Raw genomic sequence first — 12,498 nt, 5'->3', positions numbered from 1 at the left:
GAATTGGGTGTCAGGGGTCAGGGAGTTGAGCACCTGGCTCTGCATCTAACTGTGAGAAGGTGGCAGCTTACATTACATCGTTGGGTCTTAGTCTATTTCTAAAATCAGCCTATCTCCACATCATCCCCAAAGTCCTCTTGCGCTCTAATCTGTTACACAGCCCCACTGAATGTCTAAGTCGTCCACAGTGAGGGCTTTGGCAACATACGTGATTACAAGTAAAAACAGCAGAAAGCCTTCCACACATGCCACTGTGTATGACAATATGAAGAGTTAAGGATGTGACAGAACAGGACAGGGGCCTCAAGAGGAGAGGGAAGGAGCTTGGGTTCTCGCCTGACTCTACCACTAACTGATGCACTCTTTGTGAAGCAAAAACACATGCATATTTTCAAAACCAGCGTGTTTTGAAATGTTCACAAACATTTGAGGATGGTGACTTGGTAAGAGACTAATGGCTCCCAAGCTCCATATCCTAATCCCTCAAACCTGAAATTATGTTAGTTTATGTGGCAAAAGGGAGTTGACAGATGTGATTGAATTAAGGATCTGAGGTAGGGAGATATCTGGGATTTTCTGGGTGGGTACAATAGAATCATGGATCTTTTAAAGGAAAAGAAGCAGAAGAGTCAGAGAAGTGACGAGGAAAGCAGGCACCAGAGTCAGGAAGGGCAACAGGAAAAGCTCTGATGCTGTGTTGAAGCTGGAGGAAGAGGCCACAAGCCAAGGCACAAGGCAGCCCCTAGAATCTGGAAGACGCAAAGAAACAGAATCTTTTCTAGAGCCTCCAGTTGAAACACAGCCCTGCCTACTCCTTGATTCTAGGATTTTTGATCTCTAGACGTACAGGAGAATAAATCTGAATTGTCATGAAGTTGGTAGCAAATTGTTACTTAACAGCAATAGGAAGCTAATGAAGTAGCCAATCCAGGCCTCCGGGTTCAGTCACAGATGGTTTAACATAGATGATTCTCAACCTTGGCTTCATTAGAATGGCCTCTGGGGCGAGGTCTGAGCTTTGGTCATTTCTGAAACTTCTGATTTCAATGAGCAGCCTGAGTTGAGAACTGCGGGCAGATAGTGGCCAGGGATTTTGTTGAGTGAACATGATTTTTCTAAGAGGGCAGGAGGTGCTAATGGGAGGGTCTTTTGTATTTTCTTTTCCTAACACATCAAAGATGGAAAAAGTCATATGGTTTAAACAAAAATAGGGGAGAAAACTATATGTGAGCAGAACCCAAGTTCTTCTCTATAATAAGCAGTTATAGAAGAACACATGTTATATTTAGAACTTAAATAAAAATGAACAACTTTGTATCTTCTGGACATCTTAAGAGATACAAAGGAATAATACTATGATAAAAGTGAGACCCTTGAACTCCACACTCCACTCTGTGGAAATGGCTCACCTGGCACATGCTACAATGCGCTTGTATCCCGAGTCACCGAAGCCACTGTAGCCGGACGCTAGCACACACAAAGGAACAAATGAGCAAATACGAAGCAAACTGTTTTGATCAAGTCTCTGAACACACTTCAAAGGATTTGTCATTTGGAGGTTGGCACTTTTGGTGATTTTAATGGAAATTCATGGCTATGGCAATACTAGGAAATCTTTAAGTCATTAGAACTGCTCTCTGTTCTCAAAGAACTTATAATTGAAGGAAGATATCATTTAAGGTAAGTATATATTGGCAATGTGTTTTGGAGATTTGGAAGGAGGAAGAGCCGATGCCTGCATTTGCAGTAGTTGCAAGAAAGTTGTAGGAATAGGCCTCTGAGCCCGAATGGAAGCTTTCAGGGCAGAGGCAGCAGCAAGCACCTTGACCCTGGGGCAAAAGTCAGAGGAAATGGTCTGGAGTGTGCAAGTGGACATGCTTTAGGACAGGGGAGTGAGGTCCAACTAGCAGAGGCATGGGAGGACCACAGGTCAAAAAAAAAGAAAGGCACATAAGAAAAGGAGGAGGAGGGAGAAGAAGAGGAGAAAGAGGAGGAGAGGGAGGAGGAGGAGGAGGAAGGTGAGGAGAACGACTTCGAGTATTGAAGAGAAGAACAAGATAAAGATGGAGGCAGAGGACTATGCATTTGCTGGACCTCTTGGAATCCAGCAGAAAAGCTAGGGATGGAAAATAACAGGGTTACAAGAGAATTCAAGGTCCTGAATGAAATGCTGACACAGAATTAACAGAAAATCAAAGGAATTAGACCTTTCTGCAGCTTTACAACTAATTACAATCTTTAAAAGTAACATGATCAAAACAACTTCTTCATCAATAGTGAATACACTTAGGTTAGTCATTAAATCATTTAGTTTCCAACAGTTATTAAGAATTACAGTTATTATAATTGCAGTAATGTTTCCTTGGATATTAACCTGCTTAGGAATTAGATTAAGAAATTTTGTTTTTTGGGTGAGTACATTTTTTTCTAACCAGGGAAACTTTCTCTTTGGCATTCTTTGTGTTTAGCCAAAATCACAGGTAAGTCATTCTGTTTTACCTTCAACGTCCTGGGTATCAATTTTCAAATAAAAGCTGCAAACTTCCTCAGAGGTACTGGTTTTGTGAACTATAGTTTTTACCTACATTAAGACATGGAAACAAGAAAATTCTATTTAAAACAGGAAAATGAAAAAGGTATCATGGCAGTACTGCTGCTGAAAACGGGAAGCTTGAAGTTTCGCTTTCAGAATCCGGTATGAATGGTTTATACTAACAACTTCCTTCCTGGCAGCTGAACTTTCAGCAAACTCCAAACCTGAAACATAGCTGGGAAGCCCAACATAAGTGAAAAATGACCTTTGGCCACGCAGACTCTCTCTGAGCACCTTACACTATAGAAAATTCCCAAGGGCCTCATCCCTGAGCTTGTACACATTAATTTTACACATGACCCTACAAGACTGGGAAGTGTGGTTTTACACCAGCCCACACACCATCAAGACAAGCAACACAGCGGTGTTTGGATGGGTGAGGGAGTTGCCAGAAGTAGGTACAGTGAGAGCGACCAGAAGGGCAGAAAAGTGGGCTACCCCTCCTCATGCAATCTTATAAACAAAGCTTGAAGGAGTAAAGGGATTAAAGACAAGAACATAATTAAAACCACCAATAGATCGTTAAATTCAGCTCAGAACACACGGTTTAAGACTACACAGACATATGTAAAGAAATTAGAAAAACTTGTAGCCACAGAATTGTTAAAATAAAAGAAACTTAATCCTTGATGTATAATCCTTCAATCCCTAAACATGCTGGATAAACAAGATGTGACTACATAGCTAACAAAAGAAAACATACATATCCATACGTGATGTACAATGTACTCATATATAGCCAAAAAATTATAGACCTATACATAGTCATGCACCACATAACCCTGGGGATATGTTCTGAGAAAGGAGTCACTAGGCAGTTTTGGTGTTGTGTGATCATCGTAGAGTTTACTTGCAAAAGCTAGGCAGCTATGACATCACTAGGTGGTATAATCTTATGAGACCATTGTCTATGTAGTCCCAGGGTTGACAGCAAAGTCATTATGCAGTGCATAGTTGTGTATAATTAGGTTTATATAATTTCCACAAATATACAGAAGGTAGGCATACAAGGATTAACATAGTCATTATCAAAACTAAATTGTATGAACAGCTGTTAAGATAGCTAGGAAGAATTAGAAAATTCTCTGAATCCTACTATGGCCATGGTTATCTAAGTTCAGATTTCTGTGACTTTGTGGCAAAGTCCTTAACTTTTCTGTTACCTAGTAGAATAGAGACAGAGTTCCCTACTGGCTTTCAGGTACATACTTACGTGTACCGTAGCCAGGCCATTGCTATATCCTGTACTGATGACAAGGTCATCATTGAGAGGCACCTGGAAAGAAAGCACGCTTTTTATTATTCAATAGGGAGAGAGGACAGAATTAATGACAAGATATGACTGACACCCGCCAGCCTCCTCTCAGAGCTCTGGTGAGAATCAGTGGAGAAGACCTATGACTATAGTTGGCACAAAGTTGCTGGAGCTTCCCCTTCGCTCCCAGGCGTAGTTAAGATGCCCGCACTCTCCTAATGAGAGCTCACTCATGTCAGAGGTCACTTTTGGTTGCACTACTGTTTACAGATGATTGTAGTAAACCTGGGTCTTTGTTTCTTTTTGCCAGCCAACTACGTTTCTAGTTCAGGAGTGGGTATCCTATGTGCCAGCGGAGACTACTTTCATTAGCATGGAGACACATAACTCTGAAGTGGGTGCAGAATGTCCTAGGTCCTCTCCCACCTTCCCCTGTGCACCCCTCTTGCACCTCTTGATGGTTCATCTTCCCCCACGAGTTGCTGGCCTTGTTTGTTCAACCCCCTGGCAGCCCAGCCAAGCCTCCTAAATCCATTGCTGCTGTTGCCTTTCTTCCCAGCCCACTAGGAGCAAAGTGAAGACATGAACTCCATTAAGTACTTCTCCTCTCCAGAGAAATTCCAGTGCTCCCTGATTTGTGGGAAGCCTGGGAGAGGTCATGCTGAGGTGTCAGCCTGCAGTCTCCCCTCCCTGTTCTTAGCACACTAGTGTAAGAGGGATCCAGGGTACATTAAAGTTGGTCATCCTTCCCCTGAACGTTAGCAAGCCTAGATAATCGACTGACTTTCCTATTCTACCTGTCAGAATCTTGCAACATTTACCGGAAAGCTAGAGAAAAGGTCTCTTCAGACAAATAAGTTTGGGAAATGCTGTGCACCCGGCCCCACCTACACCACCCCAGTTGCTCACATACATATTAAAGAATAGGAGAATCCTGTACTAAAGAACTCGTTTCACTTAAAGTTTCCATACTTAATTGAACCATCTAACATTCTTTCATTTCATGTAACATGTTTAAAGAAATGCAGAGTGTAGAGAATTCCAAACTAGATAGTAACAGACCAGGTTTCACATGGAAGCAGGATTCTGGGCTGAGGTTTAAAGTATTTTAAGATGACAACAGACTCCTTTCTCTGAGGGAGAAAAGTGCTTCCAGCTACCTCAAACAAGCCACTAGGATCCTCAAGCCAATAGCTCCTCATTAGAACTTGGACTCAGAAAGTGAATCCGGTGAATTCTAAATGCTCTGGGGTGGGGTAGGTTTGGGTGGGGTGGGGATGGCTCAGTGGTAGAACGCTTGTCTGGTAAGAGTGAGGCCCCAGTTCTACAAAAACAAAACAACAAACAAAATAAAACAAAAACCAATAACTGAATGCTCCCAGGGGCAGTGACACATTCCCAAACCAAGGACCACAAGAGCAAATGCCTGCAGAGGCCCAGGGAAGCTAGTGTGGACATAAATTCATATGTCATTGACTAGTGGAGATTGCAGCAAATTAAAAATGGCATGCCAATCAACGCCTAGAGCCCTATCATGGATCTTTTGATTTTTTAAGGGAAGTTGATAATCAGATTTGTATTTGATGTCTCTGGATCTTTAAATGTTGACATAGATCGGTATCCATATCCATATCTTTTTAAAATTATGGGCCACTGGTTTGCAATTTTTGTGTTAATTTTATTTTTATTTTTCATGCCTATTTAATACTTTTCACAAGTATGGAATTGTGGAGGATGTAGACAGTGAGGACTATCCCAATTATCTGTATCTTTAAATATGCCTAATAATACAAGCATAATAATCAGAAAAATAAATATTTGCAGCTGCATAGTGACTGCTAATAGTAATACAGAACCCACTTTCCCCAGCACGTCCTTTTCTTTGGGAAATTTTCATAAGTCGTTCAAGTTTTCACTTTTAAAAACTGTCAGTAGCAAAGGACATGAGGCAAGGAGTTTGGGAACCCACAGCCAATTCCTACTTGGCTACAGTCTGGTATAGGATGGAGGCCACAGAAACCACCAGGAGTCTCCCAGACAGGTCTTCTTTCCCACTGCACAACTGTACCTTTGTGTGTGAGGCACCCATACAAAGGAATGTTCCTCCCTTTCTTTGCCTGGCTATCTCACTCTGATTGCTCCAGACCTGACCCACACATTGGGACAACTTAGACAATGCCCCCACCTTTCAGCCTGGATCAGGAGGCCCCCCTTGGAACGCCCACGTACCTATGGAGGTTCTTAATTGTCACTGCTTAAATGACTGTCTCTCCCCAGTACACAGCTTCGGGTTTTACTTTGGAGTCCCCAGCACTCAAGTTATAGCAGGCACCCCTACTTAGGGCACAGCAGGCACTCAGCAGATGTTTAAATGGTGCATAAATACATTTGTTCAGTGAGGGCGGGTCAGATGATTTTGGTGGTCTTATCCAATCATGAAATATTATGAAAAAATTCTTTATTTACCTCTACTGGCCTTCCAAGGAAATTCTTCTCGGTCACCTTGTAATGGTGGAAGTTACCTTTGTTCTTGTAGGAGACATTGATGTCCATATTCAAGTGGAGTTGTTTAACCAGGAGTGAATATTCTGTCAGGCCCTCGATGGCATTGATTGTATCCTATCAACAAACAGCAAGGCACGAAACACGTTGAGCTTATTCGTATCCCTCCGCTGACAAATGCCCTTCCTTACGAGGTGCCAGGCATCATTGTCGTTGGAGGCAGGACTCTAGCGCCCAAGCGAGACCCTAGGTGAAGGTCCCCATTGTGGAGGTGGAAGGGAGGTCTCTCCTCCTCAACAAGGATGCTGCTGTTAGCAGCGACAGAAAGTACGCGTGGCCTCAGACCTGGGTGCTCTATGAATTCTGCCCACGGAACCTCAGGCAAGTCACTCTGCAGAATCCCCCTGACCCTGTGAGAATCTCTCTCTCTAGTATTTAGGTCTCGTTTAAATACTGTCCCCACAAGGACAAAAAAAAATCTCCCTTCCTAATATTCCCTGTGTTAATGTGCCCCTTCTTCCCTGTGTAGCACCCATCTCAATTTACGATACTTCTATTTATAGTTAGTGGCCTCGATTCATGGTGAAAGTGGGTACTGAATCTTTCTTGGTATCCACTATGGTTTGATTGTGTCCCTCGGGTTCAGAATGGAAATCTAATTCCCCAGTGTGGCAATTTTGGGAGACGGATTCTAATGGGAAATTTCTGGGTCATAGGGCAACTGTCCTCACTAATGGAGTAATGCCATTTTTGTCCCTTATAAAAGTATGAATTTGACGCTCTTTCGTGTGTGATTGTTCTCTCTCTTTCCTTCTCTTAACCTTTCTTTGCCCTTCCTTCATGGGATGGTGCAGCAAGAAGGCCCCTGCCAGACACTGGCTCCTTAATCTTCTGCTTCCCAGCCTCCCAAACCATGAGCTAATACCCTTCTGTTCAGTATAAATTGCCTTGTCTGTGGTATTCCGTTCCAGCAGCAAAAAACTGACTTACATAACATATATTCCATTTAGTAGGTAAATATGATAGCTACTCAAGAAGTATTTGTTGAAGGAATAAATTTTATCATTTTGGACATCATCTTCCTCATCTATAAGATGAAGAAATGTGGCTAGATCCGAGATGTTAAGTACACAGCTCTTCTGCCTGTGCCCATGGAAGCCAGTGCTAATCAGTAGGGCATTTTTTCCTGCTAAGCCTACAGGAAAGACAAAACCCATAAGATGATCACTAGATTAATCCTGGAGGAACTCCGTACTGTATATTTACATGCATCTATATAAATACATGTAGATATACAAGCTCCATCATTATTTAAACATTCAGAGGACAGGAAAAATGTTAACATTTGAGCTAAATTTTGAATACAGATGTATAGTCATGTTCTGCTTAAAATGCATCATGACTATACATTGTTAGGCAATTCCATCATTGTGCAAACATCACAGAGTATCTCATACAAACTGAGGTTTCAGGACAATCACTCAATGTGGCCTCTTGATAAACAATAAAGAGATGTGGTCAACACAAGATGTATGTGGTCTTCACAGGTGATACGTGGCGTACTATTTAACAATGAGTTTTTTTTTTTGTAAGTAGAATAAGTATACTCTAAAATAATGACAGGAAGTGCATGTAGAGGTGGGGGGGCATAGGTCAATGTAGAGCAGGTGCTTGGCAAACTCAAGGCCTAGGGTTTAGTAATCCCCAGCACCAAAAAAAAAAAAAAAAAAAAAAAAAAAAAATATATATATATATATATATATATATATATATAGTATCAATAGACAAACCAGTACCATACTCATTTATTATCATTATCAAGTATTAAGTACACAACTGTATGTGCTATGCTCTCCTAAGGCCAGTAGTGCAATAGGTTTGTTTACACCAGCGCCACCACAGGCAGGTGAGTCGTGAGTCACACTTTAGCATTATGATAAGCACAGGTCACTGGGGAACAGGAATTCTTCAGTGCTCCATGGAACCACTGTTGTATCTGTGGTCTATCCCTGACTGAAATGCTAGTGTGTGGCACATGACTGTATTTTATACAACCACATAATAGAACATAAGCTATGCAGAGTCAAATGATTGATAGGTAGGTAAACATATAACCGTGAGTGTTTCACTTTTTAGTTGTTTTCTGCAGGGACAGGGACATCAGTACCTTTGTCTACATGGTAACCACTACATGTTACCTAAGACATGATGTACTTGTTAATAACCTTACCAGTCTTTCATGGTGTCTAAGATCAGAAAGGAAGCCCTGGGCTGAGTCAGGAGACCCGAGTCCTGAGTTATCTGCCACTAACTCCCTGCGGGAACCCCCAGCTCCCTTCCCTCTCCACAGGGGAAGGCTATCAATGCAGATGGCTCTAGGGCCTTCACTTCTGAACATTCATTTTTAACTATAACGTGCTCATTTGGTGGGCAAAGCATGGAGACCAGAGTAAGGGGGCATGTGGGTGTGGGAAACAATAAAAATGTCTACAGGAGGGTCAAAGAAGCCACAGAAATACTACCTGGGTGGAGTAGAAGCCGCCTCCGAACCTCTGCTCCTCCGCTAGCCATTTGATGATTGGGTTGACATAGTTCATGTCTTTCAAGCTGAGACTGGTGAGCAAGGCGTAGGCGGTGGTTTCCACCATCCCCGCTGTACCAGCGTTAGGCGTGGAGCTGCCTGTGCGCTGGAGGCTGTCTTTCCAAAAGCGGTAAATGGGTGGATTACCTGGTATCAATACATCACATTTATTAATATGATCAAAAACTGACTTTGATGCCACTTTAGTAGTGAGTATATATTATGGCCTTCTCATGTGTATAAGTTATTTATTTTCTTTATATGAAGAAATTCCTCAAGGGACCAATACAAATGAGATCCATTAAAACAGCTACTTGTCTTTATTTAAAAGGTCAACATGGAAAGGCCACATGTACCACTGCAAGGTGCTTCAGTGGAGTGGAAAGTGCAATAAGCTGGAGATGAACAGACCCAGGTGCCAGTCTCTCCTCTAGGACTAACTTCTGTCAACTCGGGCAAGTTCCCTTGGTCTGGTGGAACTCAGTCTCCTAATACTTCATGTAGATAATACTTTCTTCCCTGCAGCGAAACTCAAATGAGATTCTAGATGCAAAAGTATTTGTAAACCAGAAAACTCCATGCATATGTAAGAGATTACTACTATTATTGACACTACGAAGTAAATTGGAGATCCTTTCTCACTGAAGAAAAGAATTCACATCCTGGGAATTATTAGATCCCACCCACATCCTTATTAGATCTTTTATTATCTTCTCCCAATTTAAAGTACCAAAGACCGTTTCATATATGCAGCGCTTTTCATAACATAGATTCTAAACTCTCTTTCTCTCTTTATATATATGTATATATATACACATATATATGCATATATATAAATATATGTATATTAATATTATTATATATATTAATGCTTTAGTTGAGTAACCCAGTCACCTTAAATCCTTTTTGGAACAAATTATTATTTTTTTAAACAACAGTATATTTTGAAATCATTCTTGAAGGTTAGTAAAAAATTCCATGTGTCTGTTTATGATTCATTAATTGCATTATTTTCAGGATCTTGGGCAAGAGACTTTCCCATCCCACTCAGAGACTCACATTTGCTACATTTGAAAGGAAAGATTTAGTTTAGGTTCTGAAAGAAACTTCCAGCTTGAACATTATTTGAATTATTAAGTTTTCTTCTAGTTCTTAAATTCTATGATTTTAAGATCCATATCATAAAATGCAAAACTAAACTAAACTAAAATTAAATTAAAATTAAAATAAAAGCATAAATTGCTTTTGGGTGATTTTTGAAGTATCTTACAAGAGGCTTGGAGGTACGTGATAACACTTAGTCATTTTTACATGATGACAGAGCGAAGCTTTGTAGGCCGTAAACCTGTTTACGTTTCATCCACTTTAGAGACCCCCCCACCAGCAGCAGCCTCGAGGGTACCCAACCATGCGGGCGACCTCTGCTTCCTGGAAGAATAGAGGCCAGGCCGAGCGCTCCTTTGCTCCAAGTCCTCCCAGGGCGTCCCTTCTCACTCCAAGTGGAAGTTAAAGATCTGGGGTGCCCTCTGTCCCTCCAGCGCTTTGAGGTGATGAGACACAGACACCTCTTGCTCTGGAGGGAGGCTGCCCTGAAGCAGGGCGTGTGCCTTGAGGAGAGGAGCACAGGCTGGGGTGCTGCTCAGTTTACCTATGGCTTGTCCTCCCCAAACTCATGGTGCAGCAGGGATGGGAGATGGAGCCTAATGGGCAGCGTCTGGATGGGGGCGGGTCCTCATGAGGGGATCAATGCCTTTTCTCATGGGAATGGGAGAGCTACCCCTGGAGTTCAGTCCCCTTTTCTCTTTCCGCCATGTGCCTACTCACCCATCTGCTTTCCTCCACAGGGCTTCATCAGAAGCTGAACGGGGGGCGGCACCATGCTCTTGGACTTCCAGAACTGTAAGCCCAAATAAACCTTTCTCCACTATAAATTGACTGGTCTCTCCCATTCTGTTACAGCAACAGAAACTGGACTAAGGCAAGTAAGTGCCTTAATCATTGCATAACACATACAGAACCCTGAAGAGTTCCTGGAATGGCCTCCAGTGTGTTACATAAGCTTCCCTCACTCCCTTATCCTCTCCTTCCCTGACCTCACTTCCTGTTCCTCATCTCAACCTCTCCATGGTCACACTGGCCTCCTGCTATTCTTGGAGCACCAGGCATGCTCGTGCCTCGGGGCATTTGTGCCTCGGGGCTGGCTGTGTCTCCACCAGAAACACCCTTGTAGCACCACAGGGCTCTCTTCCTCACCTCCTTTCAGGTCTTCACTCACACACAGTCACATACGGGACTGTATGATGACGTTTCAGTCAACACTGGGCTGCTTATACAGGGGCATGTACCACAGGGTCTGGGTGTGTACCAGGCCTGCCTTCCAGGATTGTGTAAACACACTCCACGGTGTTCCCACAATGGAGAGACCCACTGCCAATGCATCTCTCAGAACGCAGGCGGCTGTCAGTCACACGCAGCTGCACTGTCTTCTCTGTGAGGCTTAAGCTGAAGCATCTTCCCTAGCATCCCAACCTTTCCCTGCTCTTAACTTCTTTTCCTGCTTTATTTTTCTTCATATCAGCTACCACAACCTGTTGGCAGTTTCACTTTCGTATCATGCTTTCTCTCCCTGTGGAACGTGAGCTTCATAAGGGGTAGATTTTTTTCCCCTTTGGGGTCGGTTTTATTTGTTTCTTTATTCCCAGAGCCTAGAACAGTGCCTGGCACACAGAAAGTTCCCATAGGACACTCAACACACCGTTTTTGAATAAAGGAATGAATACATATTTACTGCATGAGTGAATAAATAAATGAGTAACAACATTGTCACATCGACGTATGATGTCTTGTTCCTTGTTGCCTTGCTCAACCTCACGGTCACCTGCTTCCCCGTGTTAGCAGACTCCATGTGCTTAGTAAACACTTGCTGAATAACCGTGCAGAATGAGTCTCACCTTTAACCAAAGCTTCCCTCTTTAAGGCCGAAACAATTAACCGGAACCGTGGGTGCATTTTATCTCCCAGCGAAAGAGCATAGGCCACGATGGCCAGAGTAAAGGTGTTCCGGGGCGGGAGGGCGTTTTCATGCAGGAAGGAGTCAGCTTTATTTAGGGCTGTGTTGATTTTCTGGAAACAAGAGCAGAAGAAACCCAAGTTTGCTTGGTCAAGCATGGCTCTCGGGTGGCACGGTCCCGGGCAGGGGAAATGAGGGTGGGAGGACCACACTCGGCGGACACGGACAGTGTGTCAGCAACACAAGCCCTTCTGAGAGAAGGGGAAGAGCATGGCTGAGAAGAAACCTGGTCGTCCACATCGGGTCAGGCTTCTCACCTCTAACTCCCACTTTCCTTTTAGAGTTTGTCCCTTAGCAATGTCTGTCCTGGCCTCTGGAGAGAAGTGCCAAGCACAGACAGAACGTTCCCCCTTCCCTTTCAGCACAGGGGAGACGGTGCATGTGTTCAAAAGTAATTACACTCAAAACTACGAACAGCAGGAAAATAGAGCCCCGTTGCCAAAGAGTTTCTGGTCCTATGAATTCCTGGGAGAAGGTTTCTGTCACTTTGGGTGGAG

General features: G+C 43.0%; 1 protein-coding gene across 2 annotated transcripts in view; it reads right to left on the bottom strand.

The window, feature by feature from the left end:
- The window catches only part of LOC124964350 (complement C5), a 99,127-nt gene that overhangs the window by 19,659 nt on the left and 66,970 nt on the right, over nucleotides 1-12,498 (bottom strand). For both annotated transcript variants that reach the window (XM_047524469.1, XM_047524470.1), the window contains 6 exons: nucleotides 11,883-12,054; nucleotides 8,873-9,078; nucleotides 6,315-6,467; nucleotides 3,807-3,869; nucleotides 2,500-2,581; nucleotides 1,410-1,467 (listed from right to left, as the gene is read on the bottom strand). In XM_047524469.1, coding sequence (XP_047380425.1) covers nucleotides 1,410-1,467; nucleotides 2,500-2,581; nucleotides 3,807-3,869; nucleotides 6,315-6,467; nucleotides 8,873-9,078; nucleotides 11,883-12,054 — 734 coding nt within the window. The remainder of the gene's footprint in view (nucleotides 1-1,409; nucleotides 1,468-2,499; nucleotides 2,582-3,806; nucleotides 3,870-6,314; nucleotides 6,468-8,872; nucleotides 9,079-11,882; nucleotides 12,055-12,498) is intronic.

This window comes from Sciurus carolinensis, chromosome 14, assembly GCF_902686445.1.
Source record: "Sciurus carolinensis chromosome 14, mSciCar1.2, whole genome shotgun sequence".
NCBI lineage: Eukaryota > Metazoa > Chordata > Mammalia > Rodentia > Sciuridae > Sciurus > Sciurus carolinensis.
The sequence above is the reverse complement of the archived record's forward strand: the minus strand, read 5'-3'. Positions and strand labels throughout refer to the sequence as shown.